Below are 18,560 nucleotides of genomic sequence, written 5' to 3' on the forward strand. Positions count from 1 at the left end.
ATGCGGACAGTGAAGTTGTCTTGTACCCTGAACATTTTCTGATGAAATTCCTTAATAATGGAGACTGTTTTTGAGTTGACGCTAACTTTTAAAAAAATTATTATCCCAGCTAAATTTTAACAAGCAGAACTTGAAACGATTGGGTGCTTTTGCTCACTGAGGAAAGCCTTCTGCACTGGGTTAAAGACACGTGTGCACGCACACATCACGTACCACAAAACTAACTTTTTTCTTCTTCGAGACAGAGCTTCTCTGTGTAGCCATGGCTCTCCTGACTCACTTTGTAATACAGGCTGGCCTTGAACTCACAGAGATCTTCCTGCCTCTTGCCTCCCTGAGTGCTGGGATTAAAGGTGCGGCCAGCACAGCCTCGCTCACAAAACTTTTAACATGTACCCCAGGCACTTCCACCCCATGTACATACTCTTTCCAGATACCGCTAGCCCAGGTATAACACTGGGAAAGAAGAAAATTCTGTTTGATGAATTTATAGTTTTTATTTCAGAATTGTTAGGTTTTCCTGAAGATATCACGCTGTATCTCAGGGATAGTGTAAGTTGTCAAACATAGTTCAAAGGGCTTCTAACTAGTTGTCACTTTTAGATACTCTTTTGTAGCTCATCGTTCCAATGAATGAAATGTTGTGTGTCCTTTTCCAGGGTCTATTTGTTTTAAACAAGAGTGTTTATCCTTTAGGATCTTGACTGTTGTAGCCTTCTTTCATTTTCCCATTTCATGTGGTGTGCCTGGCCTCCTCACAATGCCTTTGTCTTCCCTGGGGAGGTGGAGGACCCTCTGAGCAGCTGGAGAAGCAAAGCTGGGGTGCAACTCTACTATCTTGAGCTTGGGTTGATTTCGCTGCTCACTGGTAGCCTGTCTCTGAGTGGTGAGGACCTCTTTTCTCACCAGTGATTTTCTTTCTGCAGTGTGTACGCCAGTTGGCCTTTCGCGTATGTTCACAGTGGTGGGTCAGTTGCTGGTGAAGCCAGCGGTAAGTATTTTATTTGTGTTTGCTAAATACTTGTATTTTCATATTTGATTATGTAATGAAGACTTAAAAATTAAGGACAGTATTTTTGTTGGTTTATAATTCATGTTTTTAATTTTTAAACAGTCTTTTAATCTTTGGAAACAAAATCTGTTTTTTTCTTTTTAGAGTACTAACTATATGCATTTAAGTAAAAGTTTGTATAGAAAATTTCAAGGCAAACTTCACAGGTATCTATAAGTATTTTGTGTGCTCATTGCCCTGCATCCAACAGTAATTTTATCTGTTTCAAAATCGATTACATAGCTGTCAGAGTGTGGATGCCTTCGACTCTAGGGTGTGAGAGGCCTAGGGATTGTGAGCCCAAGTCTATTTGGGCCACAGAGTTGAGAGTTGTGTATAGCTAAAACAAATAAACCAAACAAAGCCCTCAAACAAACATAACACAAAGACAACACCAATACTGATAATTTCGGTGCTTTGATTTACAATCCAGTTTCTGAAAATATATACATTGTATCTTGAATTATATTTTACCCCTCAGAAATATCATATATTTATCTTAAAATGACTTTTAGTGGGTAGTGATATCATGATCTGTTCCCCTTTTCTGGTCTTTGTCAATTTTTAAAGATAATAACTTCTTAGGTCTTCCTAGGAAACCTGTCATTTAAGCTACTTCCCTGGATTCTCACTTCCTGCGAACCTGAGTCTTAGCTATCTACATGTTCAGGGTTTTCCCCGTGTCATATACTGCTCCCCTCTGCTTCTTCACAGACTGCCATAGCAGTTTGATGCTGCCTTGCTGCGGGCCACAGGGCTCTGTGCTGTCTGTCTCTGGCTTGCTCTGTCTGCAGTACTTCATGCCTGCAACAGTGCCCAGCACTCTCCCGGAAGGAAGTTCACACATCACTGTGGTCACCGTTGCACTGCATTCTTCCTCCATATTTACTGGTGTTAGTGACCTGTACCTGACCAGGGTTACCTGCTGAGCCAGGTGGTCATGTGTCTGTCCTCCCTTTGTGGTGATTTCATTAAGGGAACATGCTGAGGCAATATTAAGATACATGATCTTTCAGTAAACTCTTGTTTTTGAAATTATATTCTCTCAGTTCTCATTCAGTTACATGCTCTCATTCAGATAAGAAAGCTTATAGTCTGCTGAGCACTGTTGACTAAAGCTTATAGTCTGCTGAGCACTGCCAGCTCCCCCTCTTCACTTACAAAACCAAAGTACTTCAGGGTCACCTTTCCCCATGCTGTCTTACTAACAACACCTCCACACCTCTAGTTGTTTTTACTCTCTTTGTTTTTCCTAATATCCAGCAGCCGTGCTAGTTACTGAGTAATTTTGCATCTGTCCTGTGCTGGTTCTAAGTGCTGTCTGTAATACGCAGCTTTCTGTCATCTTATGACAGGCCATGAGTTGGGTGATGGTAGTCTCATTTTGTAGGTAAACTGGTTTCAGTCTAGGGAGGCTGAGTAGCTGGTCACAGAGGTGTATAAATGCAAGTTTGAACCTGGAGCCCAGGCTCCAGACCATAATCTGTTAGTCCTCTCTAAGTTCCTCCTCATGAACTTGCTGCCTCTCTACCTCTGCCTTTGCACATGGCTTCCCCTGCCTGAAGGGCCTGTTCCTCTTGTAGTTTAGGCTGTCAGTTAGGTCTGGTGTTCTAGTCATCAAAAATATTGGCTGAGTGTTCTTTCTCTTCAACTGGAAGTAATTTTTCCCACTGACCTTTGCTAACATTTTATTTAAGCCTCAGTTTTGCCATTTCTTTTACTGTGTGGAATTCTAACCTGGTTGCAGTCCTCATGGGATGCCCATGTCAGAGCTCCTTGTTAGTCCACAGTAGTGATGAACCAAGGCCCTGAAGGCACTTGGAGTTTCCTTGTGAAGTGGAGCCTTGGCTTCTTAGCATATGAAGTAGTAAAGATGCTGGGATACTTAGAGGCACATGACACACATGTCTGTGATTCTCCTGTTACCATTTAGCTGTGGTTAGAATTATCAATAGTTTACACTGTAAGAGGAAAATCCTTAAAGTGTTAGATCTTAGGACAAAAAAGAAAAGAAAGAGAGAGAACATGCAAAAAAAGACCATACCCGGTGGTGCACTCCTATAATCCCAGCACTCAGGGAGGCAGAGGCAGGCGGATCTCCCTGAGATCCAGTCTGGTCTACAGATTGAGTCTGGGATAGTCAAGGCTTCACAGAGAAACCCTGTCTTGATGGAGTAAGAGGAGAAGAAGAACAGGGAAACGTGATCAACTTAAATTCAAACAGCAGAAAGTGATGAGAAATGGGACAGAGAGGGGAGTTCTTGTCTCTGTCACCTCACTGAGTAAGAGTCTTGGGTTACTCTCTCATTGGTCATCCAGTTGACCTCATTATAGACCACTCCTGCTTAGGACCACATGCTTTCTAGTATCTCAGTCTTGGTAAGGTTTCTGGAGAGGTCTCCTTCCCCTTCCTTTCCTTATGTGATGGTCATTCTGTGTCATTGTTTATTATACAGTTTTCTTATTTATTTTGTTTTTATTATTTTATTAGTCCCAGTGTGGATCTGGTGGCACATCTATTCAGTGGCAGCTTAGTGCCAGGCGGAAGGGGACTACAGATACTTGTAAAAGGACTGAAAAGCAGTGGATTGCTTTATGGATGTTTTCACATGATTGTAGAGCACCTTGTCAGGTGCAACGAAACAGTTATCCCCATCCTTAACTTTACTTTCACAACTCCTCCCTTTGGATTGCTTTGCTGGAATCAGAAGCTTGGGTGGCAGAGAGCACTTCTGTCAGCTTTGCTGCGTCCACACTTCTTCAGAGCCAGGAAGACAGAATCTTCTCATAGGACAGTTATGTCAACAAAACCAGAATTGAAGTTTTAGGTTTTACTAGTTTTGAAGACAGTGAAGACACTATCTCATCCGTTGGTGATTGATGAGTGCTTTACCCCTACTGTTATATGGCATGCTGTTGAATGTGTGTATGTGAACACATTACTTCTCTAGGGCTTTGTCTCGGATGGATTTTATGATTCAGCTTCCAATATTCATGGAAGTGCTTACTGTATCAAATTAAAAATTGGGATGTCCTATGTGTCTCTTATATAGTTTATAGGGCTTTTGTTTTGTTTTATTTTTTTAGATTTTGAGACAGGATCTCATTGTGTAATTCTGGCTAGCCTGGAACTTACCATGTAGATGAAGCTAGTCCACATCTGGTTGTGGGTTGACTTTTGCCTGGTGGGAATCCACATTGGCTGGAAGAGCAGCCAATGTGCTTAACCACTGAGCTTTCTCGCCAGTCTCCAGCTTAGAGACAAACATTGTACTGAATGATCTTTTCCGCTTAGCTCTGAAGTAATAGCTTGTGCATAAAGATGTATTTGCTGTTTAAAATTCATGTACTTGTCAGCCCTTGAAAATGCTACAAAGTGTAATCCTTTAAGCCTTTAAACACCCAATTTAGATGCTCATAGATATTTTGTTATATCGAGTTTTGAAGTGTTTGGTTAGTACTAAACTAGAAAAACATAAATGTATTAAAAATAAAGTATATAAAATATACTAAAATTTCCATAAATTAAATAGTTTGGCCATTTTAATTTTGGAGTCTTAGTTATTTGAGTCACTACAATGCATGGTCTAAAAACAATAGGCCGCAGAGCCTGAGGTGTCATGTACATTATTGAGTACATTATTGAGTAGTTTATCTTTCAATTTAGATTCTTGAAGACCTGGATGAACAAATTTATATGATTACCCTAGAAGAAGAAGCACTGCAGAGAAGACTCCATGGTATGTGTGTCTGTGTTACATAGTTAGACCAGGAAGAAAACTTGTTTAATTCAACAAAGACAGACTGTTAGGCTGTCTCTAACTAATAGGCCGAATTGTTTATTATATAAACAATTAAAGAGTAGAAATATTGCCCTCTCAGAGGCTTACAAGTAACAAAGGACATTCCTGATGAGGGAGGTTGTGAGAATTAGAGAGAGAGATGGGTGAGGGCCATAGGGCTAGCACCCTTGGAGCCAGTGGCCACGGGGTTCAGCAGACTTCCACATAGCCCCTTGGACACCTGCAGTTACAAGGCCTGCACACTGTACTGCCTCAGAGACTGGCCCACCTGTGTCCTTCCTGTTGAGAGTTGAAGGTAAGAATGGGCTTTCGTAGGAGATCCTCAGGAGCACCGTTGGCTCAGGTGATTTTCATTCCAGCCTTACGTTAGTCCTGCACCATTGCAGCTGTTCAGGCTGCCAAGCTGCCTTGAAAGTGATTTTAAGGAAACTGCTTAATAATGTGTTTCTGGGATTGGCCACTGTGGGCTATTTCAGATGGAAAACTAATAGGCCGAATTGTTTATTATATATGTGATTCTAGGGCCAAGTTGACATTTGACCGTATTAAGGATTGTAAGCTTCTATAGTTTATTGGTTAATGTCTGTAAAGGGGAAAAAGCAAGAAGAAAAGAACATTTTATGATTTGCTCTTTTAAGTTTAAGAAATACTTACGTATATGGGTATTTTGGTTGCGTGTATGTCTGGGCACCATGTACATGCAGTGCCTATGGATGACAGAAAGCATAGGATCCCTTGGAACTAGAGTTACAGGTGGTGTGAACTGTCATTTGGGTACTGAGAATCAAACCCAGGTCTTCTGAAAGAGCAAGCAGTGCTCTTAACCACTGAGCAATCTCTCCAGCTCCAATGATTTGCTATTTTTAGGAAAGAGTAGAAATAGGCCTATTGTATGGCAAGCCTTCCTCATGGATTTAATTAAATATGGTGTAATGTTAAATGCATTTTGTTGTAGTAATTAGTTTATATTTTAAATTATAAAGCAAAAATATGTTTTACTCTTGTTCTGGGAAGAATTATAGAATAGCAAGAACATAAGACTCTAAAAATGCACTAAAGATGCTGCTTTGGGAATTGATGGTGGCATATTACTATTGGTACGTTAGTGTGTGGGCTGTGGGGCATTATTACAGGAAGCTTTGGGATATGTGTTTTCTTCAGAGCAGTCTTATAGTACCCTGGAGAGACTCTTCACTTGACTGGTGGTAAGAAGGAATTTGCTGTAAGGCTAACACTTGTTTCACCTTGAAGGTGGCATGGCGTGTTGTGGCCAGCACTCTGTACTGGCATGAAGTTCCCATGTCTCTTTAAATGTATTAGTGTGGCTGAAACATGGAATTCCCGACTGTGGCTTCTCCAGTGTCCTCTGACACTTGACAGTGCTTTTCGTATAAACTTTTGAGTGGTTTTGTTCTTTTTGTATAAGCCATTTTAATGAAGTAGCAAAGCTGTGCTTGGTACATTGTCAATGCCCCAAGGAAGCTGTGCTGTCCTCAGCCTGTTCTTCATCTTCTCCCTGTTTTGCATCAGATGTGGTGCAAATGAATTAGAACTGTCTGAAGATGATAAGCTAGTTGATTGATGGAGAATAAAAATAAATAGATAAAGCATAAAAGTAAATAAGGCTTTAGTATCCAAACATATAAGCGAGTAGGAGTGATCGCAGAGTTCTACACAGAGTTCTGAATTCCCTGTGATCCTGGCAGAACTCTGTCCCTCCTGTTCCTCACATAACCTCCTTCCCATGCTGCCTGGAGACTCAAGGCAAAGGGTGTACTTAGATGAGTTCACAGTGTCTGGACTTCTGACCCTATATTTCCAAGGGTCTTATTCTGGCTGGGTTTCTGTGTTCCTTAGCTTCTGTAACTTATTTTTTAATTTTTTTTATTAATTACACTTTGTTCACTTTGTATCCCTCCTGTAGCTCCCTCCTTCCTCTCATCCCAATCCTTCCTTCCTCCCCATTCTCCACACATGCCCCTCCCCAAGTTCACTGATAGGGGAGGTCTTCTTTTCCTTCCTTTTGATCCTAGTCTATTAGGTCTCTTCAGGAGTGGCTGCATTGTCTTCCTCTGTGGCCTGGTAAGGCTGCTCTACCCTCAGGGGGAGGTGATCAAAGAGCAGGCCAATCAGTTCATGTCAGAAATGGTCCCTGCAGGGTCCAAGTTAGGAGACTGCCACAGAGGGCCTCTGAAAGGCTCTGCCCTGCAGACTATCAAAGCAGATGCTGAGACTTATGGCCAATCTTTGGGCAGAGTGCAGGGAATCTTATGAAAGAAGTGGGAAATAGTAAGATCTGGAGATGACAGGAACTCCACAAGGAGAGCAATAGAACCAAAAAATCTGGGCACAGGGGTCTTTCCTGAGACTGATACTCCAAACAACTACCATGCATGGAGATAACCTAGAACCCCTCCACAGATGTAACCCATCGCAGTTCAGTTTCCAGGTAGGTTCCATAGTAATGGGAGCAGGGACTGTCTCTGACATGAACTGACTGGCTTCTGTAACTTTTGCATGTGCTGCTTATCTGAAAATTAATTTATTTGTGATTCTCACATCCTCACTTCTCTTTCTGCTCTCTCCAGCACCATTATGTCCCCACCACCTTTGTGTGGTGGCTGTCTTCTCATAGCTTGTCTTTACTTTGAGGGTGGGTGGTACATTGTTTAGCACTGTTGTGTTCTTCCCTACATGCTATCCTTTCCTCCTCGGGGTTTGCTAGGTATCCTGCTCTCTCCTCCTCTCCAACACTGTGACCTCTTGTGGTCCTGCCATTTCTACTACCAGGCCATTCCTGCTGCTTCTGTCATAGTAGCTCCTTGTTCCTTAGAACTGTCTTTTCTGATGGCACTCTTAGATCTGTGGTTCTTTATGCTTGTTACGGTCTTTTCAGCCCTCTGTTCTGGTGCTCTTTCTGTCTGTAACATCTTGGCCTTGCTCTCTACTGTGATCCAATGCCTGCACATTTCACACTCAAGGATCTCCACTGCAAGCCAACCCTCCTATTTCTCCAGCTCTTTTCCTGTGATATGTTTCCATAGTCCTTCAATGGAGACCTACCATGCCACTCTCTTAGTAGCCTCCACTTTATGCCCCTTGTACCCAACCTTTCTTGTCCAAGCTGTATTGCCTGGCCAGGGTTAGAAATGGAGCCTGCCTGAGTGCTATCTCAGGCTGTTGCCTGTGTTCCAGGGTTGTGCTGTGTCTGGTGAAGCCCAAGGCTTGCCTGCTCTTTCTAATGTTTGTGCTTACTCCTGATGCTGCTACCTGCACTTCCTTCCAATATGTGACCATTCTTTAAGTTTTCTTTAGAGTCTCTGGATGACTTTTCTTTTATTATTATTATTTTTTTGATATTGTAATATAATCACGTCTTTTCCCTCTTCCTTTTCCTCACTCCAAATCTTTCAGTATACCCTCCTTGCTCCCTTTCAAATTCATGGATTTTTTTCCCATTAATTGCTGTTACATACATGTATGTAGATGTATACACACATATATTTATAAGTACAACCTACTCAGTATATGTTACTTATGTGAATGTTTTCAGGGCTAACCATTTGAGTTTGGATAACCAGTTAGTGTGTTCTTTTCTAGGGAAGACTTATTTCTCCCACTCTCAAGCATTACTTAGTTGCCTATAGTTCTTTGTGTAGTGTTGAGGCCTACTGAGCAGTAAGTAAAGAGAAGGAAATTAAAGGCACATCCTGTTATGTAGGCAGGGGTAGGGGAAGAGCAGGCATGCAAGAGCTTTTGGGCGTGGTATGGACTTTTGAAACCTCAACCTTCCTCCAACAGTGCTACACCTAATTCTTTTAAATAGTTCCATTCTGTAGTGACCGATTTCAAGTATAGAAGCCTATAGGGGCCATTCTTATTCAAACCACACTCCTATTTACAGTAGCCTCAAAGAAGATAAAATAGGCGTGAATGAACCTCACCTAGGAAGTGAAGGATATCTACAATTAAAAATTTAAACCTCTGAAGAAAGAGATAGAGAAAAACGCTAGAAAATTGAACAAACATCCCATGCTCATGGATTGGTAGAATTAATATTGTGAAAATAACTATTTTTACTAAAAGCTACTTAAAGATTCAATGAAATCCCAACCAAAATTTCCATCTCATTTTTCAAAGAAATAGAAATAACTATTTTATAGTTCATACAGAATCAAAAAAGACCTGGGATAGCCCAAACAATCCTGATCAAAAAGAACAATGCTGGAGGGATCACCATTCCAGGTTTTAAGATCAATTGCAGAGCCATAGTAATACAAACAATACGGTATTGATACAGAAATAGACAAAATCCAAGATCCAAACATGAGCACATATAATTTCAGCCATTTAATATTTGACAAAGATGTCAAAAAGGTAAGCTGGAGAAAAGAAAGCATCTTCAATAAGTGGTGCTGGGGAAACTAGATGTCCACCTGCAAGAAAACCTGTATCCATAACCCTGCACAAAAATTATCTCCAAATACAGCAAAGGACTATAGGTGATACCTGAATTAGGGCAACTGCTGAAGGAAAACAGGAAATACTATACATGGTGTAGGTGGAGGAAAGGACTTTCTGAATAGGACTCTATTTGCTAAAGAATTAAGGCCAATGACTGACAAGTGGGACCTCATAAAACTGAAAAGCTTCTGCACACCTAAAGAAACAATCAACCAGGTTACAGAGGAAACCCATGGAAGAAAAAAGAAGCTTTGCCATCTCTACATCTGACAGATTATATTCAGATTATATTGTATTGTATTATATTCAGATTATATAAAAAAAATCTTAAAAACAGAGTAAAAAACCAAACTACCTATTCAAAAAAGATGAAGGCCTTGGTCTGGGAAACAGGCCTCATTGCTTTGATTTCTGCCTCCACATGGCCTAACAGACTGCCCTAAGTCAGGCCTGTGCTGCTCCTAGAAACTACAGGCCTGGGATAGGAACAGAGGGTTCTCAGAAGAAGAAAAACTGGCTTTCACCATATCTTTAAAAAATGTTCATAGTTCCTAGCAATTGGGGAATTGCAAATCTTATTAACTTTGAGACTTTAACTTACCCCAATCAGAATGGCAAAGATCAACAGCACAACTGACAACAGATGCTGGACATAGTGTGGTGGAAAAGGAGCCCATTCACAGTTGGTAGGATGGCAAACCACTAAGCCATTATGGAAACCAATGGAGAGATTCTCGAAAAGCTAAAAATAAATTTACCATATGACCCAGCTCTACCACTCATTGACATAAACTCAAAAGACTCAACATCCTACTCCACAGTTACTTGCTCAGCCATGTTCATTGCTGCCCTATTCATAATAGCTGGGTGACCTTTTCTCAGATATTCCTCACTACCTCAGTTGCTGACCTTGTTTCCTTTTTCTTGAGGAAACAGAAGCACCTGAAGAAATTTACCTGCTGCTTCCTTCTTCCAAACTTGTCACTGTTTGGAAGTGACAACCTCATCTCTTGGCCCTGTGGCTAGCGTGGCTGTGCTCTGGCTCTGTTCCACCTTGCTCAGATGCCAGCACTTGTCCCTGTTCATTGACCCACTGACTTAGCTGCAGCCATGATGCTCATCCCTCTGAGGTGGCTCATTTCCATTTGCATGAGACTACTGTACATTTTTTAAAAAATTTTGTTTTTACATTATCCATACAAAAGTGCTCACTCCTATAGGAGGACACAACCAGCCCTGAAATGTCCAGTGAAATGAGGACAGAGGTCATGTGTATCAGAATCTGTGATACCAACCCTTCCCTGGTCCTGCATCTGGTCTCCTTAGGGATCACTGTGCATGAAGGCCCTGGTCTGGGAAACAGGTCTCATTGCTTTGATTTCTGCCTCCACATGGCCTAACAGACAGCCCCATGTCAGGCCTGTGCTGCTCCTAAGAACAACAGTCTTTTACCGTGACTCTGATATAATATGAGACTCAGATTGCAGGATGGCTGCTGATGCTTCAGTGGGGGTACCAGAAGCAGGGAAAGGAGGAGTAGGAAAAAGAAGAGTTGATGCTCAGAGGTACAAAGTCTTAGAAGAGTAAGTGCTATGAGCTAGAGTACTGCACAAGAACATAGTTAATAATGAAGACAAGTGCTGGCAAAGATTCAGGGAGAGAGAAACACTTGTTCAATGATGGGCCAATGCAAACTGGTGCAGCCATTATATAAATCAGTGTGGATGTTCCTTAAAAAGGTGGAAGTCGACCTGGTACATGGTCCAGATATACCAATCTTTGACATATATCCAGAGGACCCTGTATCCTACTCTAGAGATACTTGCTCATCAGTGTTCACTCCTTCTCTATTCACAATAGCCAGGAAATAGAAACTGCCTAGATGTACATCAATTGATGAATGGCTAATGAAAATGTGATACATTTACACAAGGGAATGTTGTTTAGTTGTTAAATGTAATTATGACGTTCACCAATAAATAGATGGATCTGAAAACTGTCATTTTGAATGTGGTAACCTAGATTCAGAAAGATGAATATCACATTTTCTCTCATTTATGGATGTTAAAGATTCAAAGCTAATATCCACAAATGCGAGAAAATATGTGACACATACATACCCATATATAAAATGTTTAAATGGGGCTACTAAGTTCCAGAGGCTAACAACCCAGTGGTAGGTTGGCTTATCTCCTTGTGAGTTGTTGGCTGGTGAAGTCCCATAGACTCCTAAACATTACAATTTATTGCCAGTGCTTTTGATTACCCTCCCTAAACTTGACGCTGAGACCCAGTTGCTGAAGATTCTCCATGCATGCAGGAAGCCAGCTGGTTCAAATCTGGAAGCTTCATTCCTATTAGCTAGCTTTCATAGCACAGGAAGGTGCTACGCAAGCTACTAGAGATCAAAGTAATTATCAGTCATATCCAGCTTTGAACCCTGGCCTAACAAGACGTAATTATGATAGGGAAGTAGCTTTTCTTCCATGTTCTTGACTTTATGTTCTAGGTCTTGACTAAAGTTCCTCTTGTAGGACTTGCTATATTTGTGAGCTCAGCAAATATCAGTAATACACCCTCAACTCCACCTCTACTGCACACTGCCTCCCCTTACCTGCTTTATTTCTCTACAGTCTACTGTGACATGCCTGTCTCTCCACAGTGGACCTGACTTCTAAGGGCAGGGAGCTTCGGAAGTGTTCTTCTCTGCTGTGCAAAGTACAGGCTGGGTATGTAGAATATATGTACACTATTCATGTTCCTTGAATCAGTTGGTAGTTAAAACACAGACAGAGCTAGGTGTGGTGGCACATGCCTTGGCATAAGCCTGTAATCCCAGTACTTGGGAGGCAGAAGCAGGCAGATCTCTGTGAGTTCTTGGCCAGCCTGATCTACAAAGTGAGTTCCAGGACAGCCATGGCTACACAGAGAAACCGTGTCTCAAAAGTCAAAACAACAACAACAACAACAACAACAAACAACAAAAAGACAGAGAGAGAGAGAGAGAGAGATGGAGAAGAAGAAAAAGGAAGACGAAGAAGAAGAAGAAGAAGAAGAAGAAGAAGAAGAAGAAGAAGAAGAAGAAGAAGAAGAAGAAGCAGCAGCAGCAGCAGCAGCAGCAGCAACAGCACCACCACCCCACCACCGCCACCGCCACCGCCACCGCCACTGCCACCACCACCACCAAGGCAAAGCATTAAGAAGGCAGGCAGGGAAAATGAAATTTAGTGGGAAAATAGAATCTCAGTGACCATGTTTAGGAAGTTGTGACACTGAGCCACAGTAAAAGGCTGAAGGAAGGTGGAAATGAGGTGGTTTCCCTGCTGTTGTGCCTACAATCAGAGGTAATCAGAACTGTTTACCTCCAGGACCCCTGCAGAAAAGGACCCCATTACAGTAATTGGGTAGAAAATCTTTTATAATTTCTTCCCAGTGTGAAGAGGATACATAGATCATTAACATACTTAAATGTTGAAGTAATGCAGCAGCATTAATTGAAATAATTAGCTTTTTTGTGTGTATAGCCCATGGGTGTACTGGATAACTTTAGAAGTTCTGTAATGAATAGAAATTATTTTTTGTTGTTTGAGTTCAAAACCTTCACAGGTTTTTTTTAAAGGTAATTTATTTTAAAATATTATAGTCTTTGAACTATAATTCAATTATGTTAGGTACTATTTTCATCTCCATGATAAAAATTTGTATATCATTTTTGGAAGGGGGCAGCAATCTCTTCCTTGCTTTATTCTGATTTTTTTCCTTAGTGCTGGAGCTTGAACACTTTGCTTTCCTTGTGCATGCCAGGCGAGCACTCTGCCACTAAGCTGTCTCCAGCCTATGGAATCTAATCTTCTCATTGAAGCTTAGACTGACTCCTTATTCTTAGAGCACAGAAAAGGTAGCAGGTTTTACTAGGATTTAATACTTTTAGACACTGAAAAGTAAAGGGACTGAAAATAAGACATGTGTGTTTTTGTAGGGTCTTCGGGGATTGTGGTGACCTCTCAACCAGCCTGTGTATCACTGTCAGTATTTGGTTCTTGTTACTTCAAAGTTGAGGTTCAGGGTTCTGTGATGATATTGAAGCTCATGATGAATCTGTGGTTGTTTTGCCATGGTGCCTTCTCTCAGGCATGATCCTGTGTTATTTGCAGGGCCATGTCCAGTTAGGTTGTTGCTTATCTGATATCATTCATATGGCCAACACAAAAGCTTTCCTTTTGGCTTTCTCCTAGGGAATTTCTTCTAAGTTCTGGCAGTGATCATTTAAAGAACTGTGTGTGGTGGGAGTGAGGTGTTTTCCCAGCTGTTGTGGCCACAGAATCTGAACAATCAGAACCATTCCACATACTAAGAACACTTGATTCATATTTATGTAGAATACTGTTGTGTGTGTGTGGTGGGTGTATACACACATGCAAACATGCACACATACCTACACACAGTCTCTGAATAAAGAATACCTCTTTGAATAGGGATATAAACACCAATTGTAGAGTACCACAGTAGGCTATGTGTATAGATTACTGTCTCTGTTTGCTTATGCATACACATTAACACACACACATATGCCACTGTAGGGAAATATCTTGGACTTCAACTCTAGGCTTCTATGCAAAGTGTCTGGGCACAGACAGTTAGCCTAGACCTGATTATGTATCTGCAAAAAGCATTTGTATATATAGGAAACAGTGACAGAAGCTGTAATTTATTTGGCTTCTTGGACCCTTTAGTTACTTTCATGACAAGAAAATATAGTCCAAAAATTATTTGCTGCAAGATGAAATGAGTGACTGTGGGAAATATAAAGTAAAATGTCAGTAAGGAGAGCAGCATGGGAAACAAAGCAGAATATTGTGGCTCATGTGTCATAGTCAATAGAATTTATAAGAGAAGTTGTATTATAAAATTCACATTTCATTTTTAGAAATGTGAATTCAGTATATGTCAGCTTCCTTTCAACCATTGTCTGTGTGAATGATAGTGTTACCATCAGATATGAAGGGTAAAGTGTGGTCTTAACATCTTTTCTAGTTTAAGATCTAAAGTACTTGTATCTGAAAGAGAAAAGGGCCAAGCCATTATTTTGATTGTACTTAACATAATATAATATTCCTAAAGCTGGTTGTTTTTGATATTTTTGCCCTTGCATACAGTTATTGGTATTAAAAATGAAAGTATTTTTGCATACCCACAGTTGTATTGGGTAACAGAAGTCTTATAAAACCATGTTCATAGTCATAGTCAGGTGACACTAGAAGCCAAAAGAGGCTGTGATATTAATAACATAGAAATGTAGTGTGTGTGCATGTTCCTGTGCCTGCCTCTCCATCTTCTCTGCAGACAGCCTCAGTGTTCATACACAAACAGATCCGCTGGAGATTTGGACATGAGGCTTCCTTCAGCTTTCAGGTGCCTCATTCATTACGTCTGTGGAGCACGGTGTTGTGTCTCTGGGGACAGTTCTTTTGCTCTGCGAACCAAAAGGAGCCTTGGACTTGAATAATCACTTTTCTGTTACTTGAAATAATTATCAGAACTTGAAAAACCTTTCATTCTTAGAGGTGGGATTGCTGGTCAAATTTAAAGTTGTAAGCACTTAAAATTTAGTACTTACTTGGATCAAACTTTCTAATCTACCCCTTTTTGTTTATATGCTAAATTAAAAAATAAATATAAAGAGAATCTGTTTATACTGGAGATGGCTACTTCTGAATAATATTCACAGAATACTAATTTTAGTATTCTAAGTTATTTAAGGTACAGAATTGTTTGTGGAAATAATTTTATTGCATGAAGCTATTTGAATTGTGTACATGCTTACGTTGAAATTTGTATTTAATATTTAATACACTGTATATGTTAAATAATATCTGCCTTTGAACAATTGATGCTATCATGTATTGAGACTATCTTATCCTTTGGAAAAAGTGTAAGGTTAGCTCAGTTATTGAAGAAGAATTGCTGGAGTTTGGGAAATTCTGTTATCTTGGGAGCAAAATATTTTCAGTACCACACTAGTTTTTCAGCTTAAGAATAAAGCTGGGAAGAATGCCTTCAGCTATTAGTTTTCCTGAATCCAAAGACATGGGTGGGACAGGATCAAAAATACTCATTTGATCAAAGTTATTGGCTCTGAAGGTATTCTTACCTGTGTAAGGAAGATGAAAGGTGTTGTTTTTATTGCATGCTAGTAACAGTGTAATTTTGAACTAATTGGTGTTGAACTGCCAATCACCTGGGGGGAATGCAAATAGATACTCTTACAATTTCCTTTGAGGTAGTGAAATCTTATGTCAGGGCTGGAAGAAAAACAGAATAATACCGTTAAATTGACCTTAAATGAGCTGCTTTGTGGTTTTCTTGGAGAATCCCTTTTTATTTTGTAGACTTGTCCTAACAGGTTTTTGTCTACAGTTTGACTTATTGACTAGACAATGCTGAAACTGAACATTTTAGGTTTGTTTTGAAATAAAATAATGATAATATAGTTCCTAGGATATTTTCATTTTTGGTACAACTTAATTTATGTAATAGTCCAGTGTTTGTTTGCCATGTGTCTTAACTACCTTATACTAGCTATTGTTGCCTTTTGGTCATTTATCATGAAAGATTCTGTCTCCCAAAGATTCTTGCTTTTTGCTTGGATATTAATATATTAGCATGTAATGAAGGAAGGAAATGTCCTGGAAAACTGTCATTTCAGGTGACTTTTCTGAGATCAGTAGTAATGTATTCTTGATTTTTATGTGATAGGTAGTACTTACCAATCATCTCTTGTGTATCTGGAGTTGGGGCACCTAAATTAAAAGCATATTTCAGAAATGTGACTTAATGGTATTGGAGAAATGGCTCACTGGGTTGCTCTACTAGAGGACCTGGGTTTAATTCCCAGTACCCACACAACAGCTTACAACCACTATACCTCCACTTACAGGGAGTCTGATACCCTCTTCTGGCCTCTGCGGGTACTACATGCATGTGGTACATAGACATCCATGCAGGGAAAATGCCCATAGACATAAAATAGAATTTAAAAATATCACTTCAGCTATTTTTCCTTGAAGAAGCATGCATTCAGTGTTCTAGATATTTGTATTGATACTTGTAGATACACCACACATTAGGCTGCAAAACGTTGCTCTGGTAGCCATTCTCTTTCAAAGTTCAGAATATTTATCAAGTATTCTCCAAGCTTCCAGTTGATTACTGGAAGTAAAATATCACTGTTAGATATTTTGTACTTTGATTTAATGATGCTTGACATATTTACAGTGTTGTGCTATCCTCTGCAAGTCTTTTCTTCTTTCCTTTGCAGATGCCCACTAACTTTGAAACCTAGTTGCTTCCTTTTTGCTTTGGTTGCCAGAACCCCCAAACTAAATTTCTAGTCAAACTGTAGTAGTTTGGGGTTACAGTGCCTGAGTATCTCTGTGCTATATCTAGGTCTACTCTTGTAAAACTGTAAGTTGAATATTAATGAATAAATTAATGAAGTCAGGGCACCCTGGAGACAGCATAGAACTTTTAGCCAACAGGTGACACTGGATTTCTGTTTCTAGTGATGGTGGAAATGAGAGAGGGACAGTGGGAGACTTACGATCTGTGACTTTCCTAGGGCCTTAGAAAAGAAGGCCTTTGAATTTCCACAGTGAAGTGTGGTCCAATACTCCTTTGCATCTTTGCTTGAGAATGATTGCTGTTTGTCTCTACTAGTCAGGTTAGCCGCCTTTCTTCTGATTCAGTTCTTTTGGCTATTTGCTCTTTAGTCCCCAAGACCAAGAGTTGGTGAACTTCCAGCTATTTGAGGATCATTCGACCTAAGTAGATGTAAAGGAAACAACAGTGAAGACAGAAAACAGAAGCAGGGGTACTTGTTTAGGGCCAGTGAAGAAGAGGATTTCCTAGCAAGTGAGACTTACTTAATAGTTAATTGGAGAAACAAGAATTAGTACTTAACCTCCAAAAGTAACAAGATGGGCCAAGGAGATGTACTAAACTGAAAACAAAACCATCTAAAACAAATCTGTTTTTTTTTTTTAAAAAGCAAATAAAAATAATGCTTACCCAGAGATGCCCAATCCTAATCCTCAGAACACTTGAATGTGTCAGATATGATTTACAGATATGATCAGATTAAAGGTCTTCATATTACATAGTCATACAGGATATCTGGTGGGCTCAGTGTAAAACTGAAGGAGAATGGCCAAAGAACAGAAAAGACAATGGAAGCACAAGTGGGAATGATTTGAGGAAGGGAGGCAGAGGCAGATGGATCTCTATGAGTTTGAGGCCAGTCTGATCTACAAAGTGAGTCCAGGATAGCCATGGCTACACAGAGGAAACCCTGTCTCAAACAAAACAAAAACAAGAACAAACAAAAATTCTGATTTCCAGAAATGATGTGAAAAATTGTTTACAAAAGATAGTTCAACAGAGAAGTTGAACAGGTGTCTAAATAGAGTCTTATTCCTACGGACTAGTGTCCATGGTGCTAGAAGGTACTCTGCATGTTACCAGAAAGGTAACCACCAGCCCAGCTATAAGCTGTGTGATTGGCAGCAGTGTAACCTGTCTGCACCATATGCTGGTGCAAGAGCGGCACAAACATTGGGGGAGTAACCAACTACTCTCTGACTGGATTTAAAGCCACTCCAGGAGCTGGAACCTACCTATGCATGGCAATGCTGGGGTAGCCAAGAGCCTGAGAGTAGATAGGCCTTGGGCCTAGGGGAAAACCAAATACTATTGTCCTGCCAAAGGAACATAGCAATAAAATATGTGTATATATATATATATATATATATACATCCATCTATCTATCTATCTATCTATCTATCTATCTATCTATCTATCTATCTATGTCTATTTTTGCTGTACCCAATATCTTGCTCAGAAACCCACAACTAAACAGTGTGCAGAGAGTGAGAGATTTCAGAATATTCAGTTCTAAATGGGACATCTTTATTAAACCCTTCCTGCTTTCTACTTTCATTTTCTCTCTTTAGAACACAAACAGGCAAACAAAAACAATCCAGAATATTTTAAAAGAATAAATACAAGAAACACACATACAAACCAAAACCATAAAACAACAACAACAACAAAAATTGGAAACCATAATATACAAGCAAAAGACCAGGGAACTATGCAGAAGAGGAGGTGGAAAGATTGTAAGAGCCAGAGGAGATGGATGACTCCAAGGAAACAGTGCCTTCTAGACACAACAGGACTGATGCACA

General features: G+C 40.2%; 1 protein-coding gene across 3 annotated transcripts in view; it reads left to right on the forward strand.

Annotated features, from left to right (window-relative positions):
• Window positions 1–18,560, forward strand: part of Lmbr1 (limb development membrane protein 1) — a 130,158-nt gene that overhangs the window by 76,916 nt on the left and 34,682 nt on the right. For all 3 annotated transcript variants that reach the window (XM_060374160.1, XM_060374161.1, XM_060374162.1), the window contains 2 exons: window positions 927–991; window positions 4,719–4,791. In XM_060374160.1, coding sequence (XP_060230143.1) covers window positions 927–991; window positions 4,719–4,791 — 138 coding nt within the window. The remainder of the gene's footprint in view (window positions 1–926; window positions 992–4,718; window positions 4,792–18,560) is intronic.

This window comes from Meriones unguiculatus, chromosome 21, assembly GCF_030254825.1.
Source record: "Meriones unguiculatus strain TT.TT164.6M chromosome 21, Bangor_MerUng_6.1, whole genome shotgun sequence".
NCBI classification, from domain to species: domain Eukaryota; kingdom Metazoa; phylum Chordata; class Mammalia; order Rodentia; family Muridae; genus Meriones; species Meriones unguiculatus.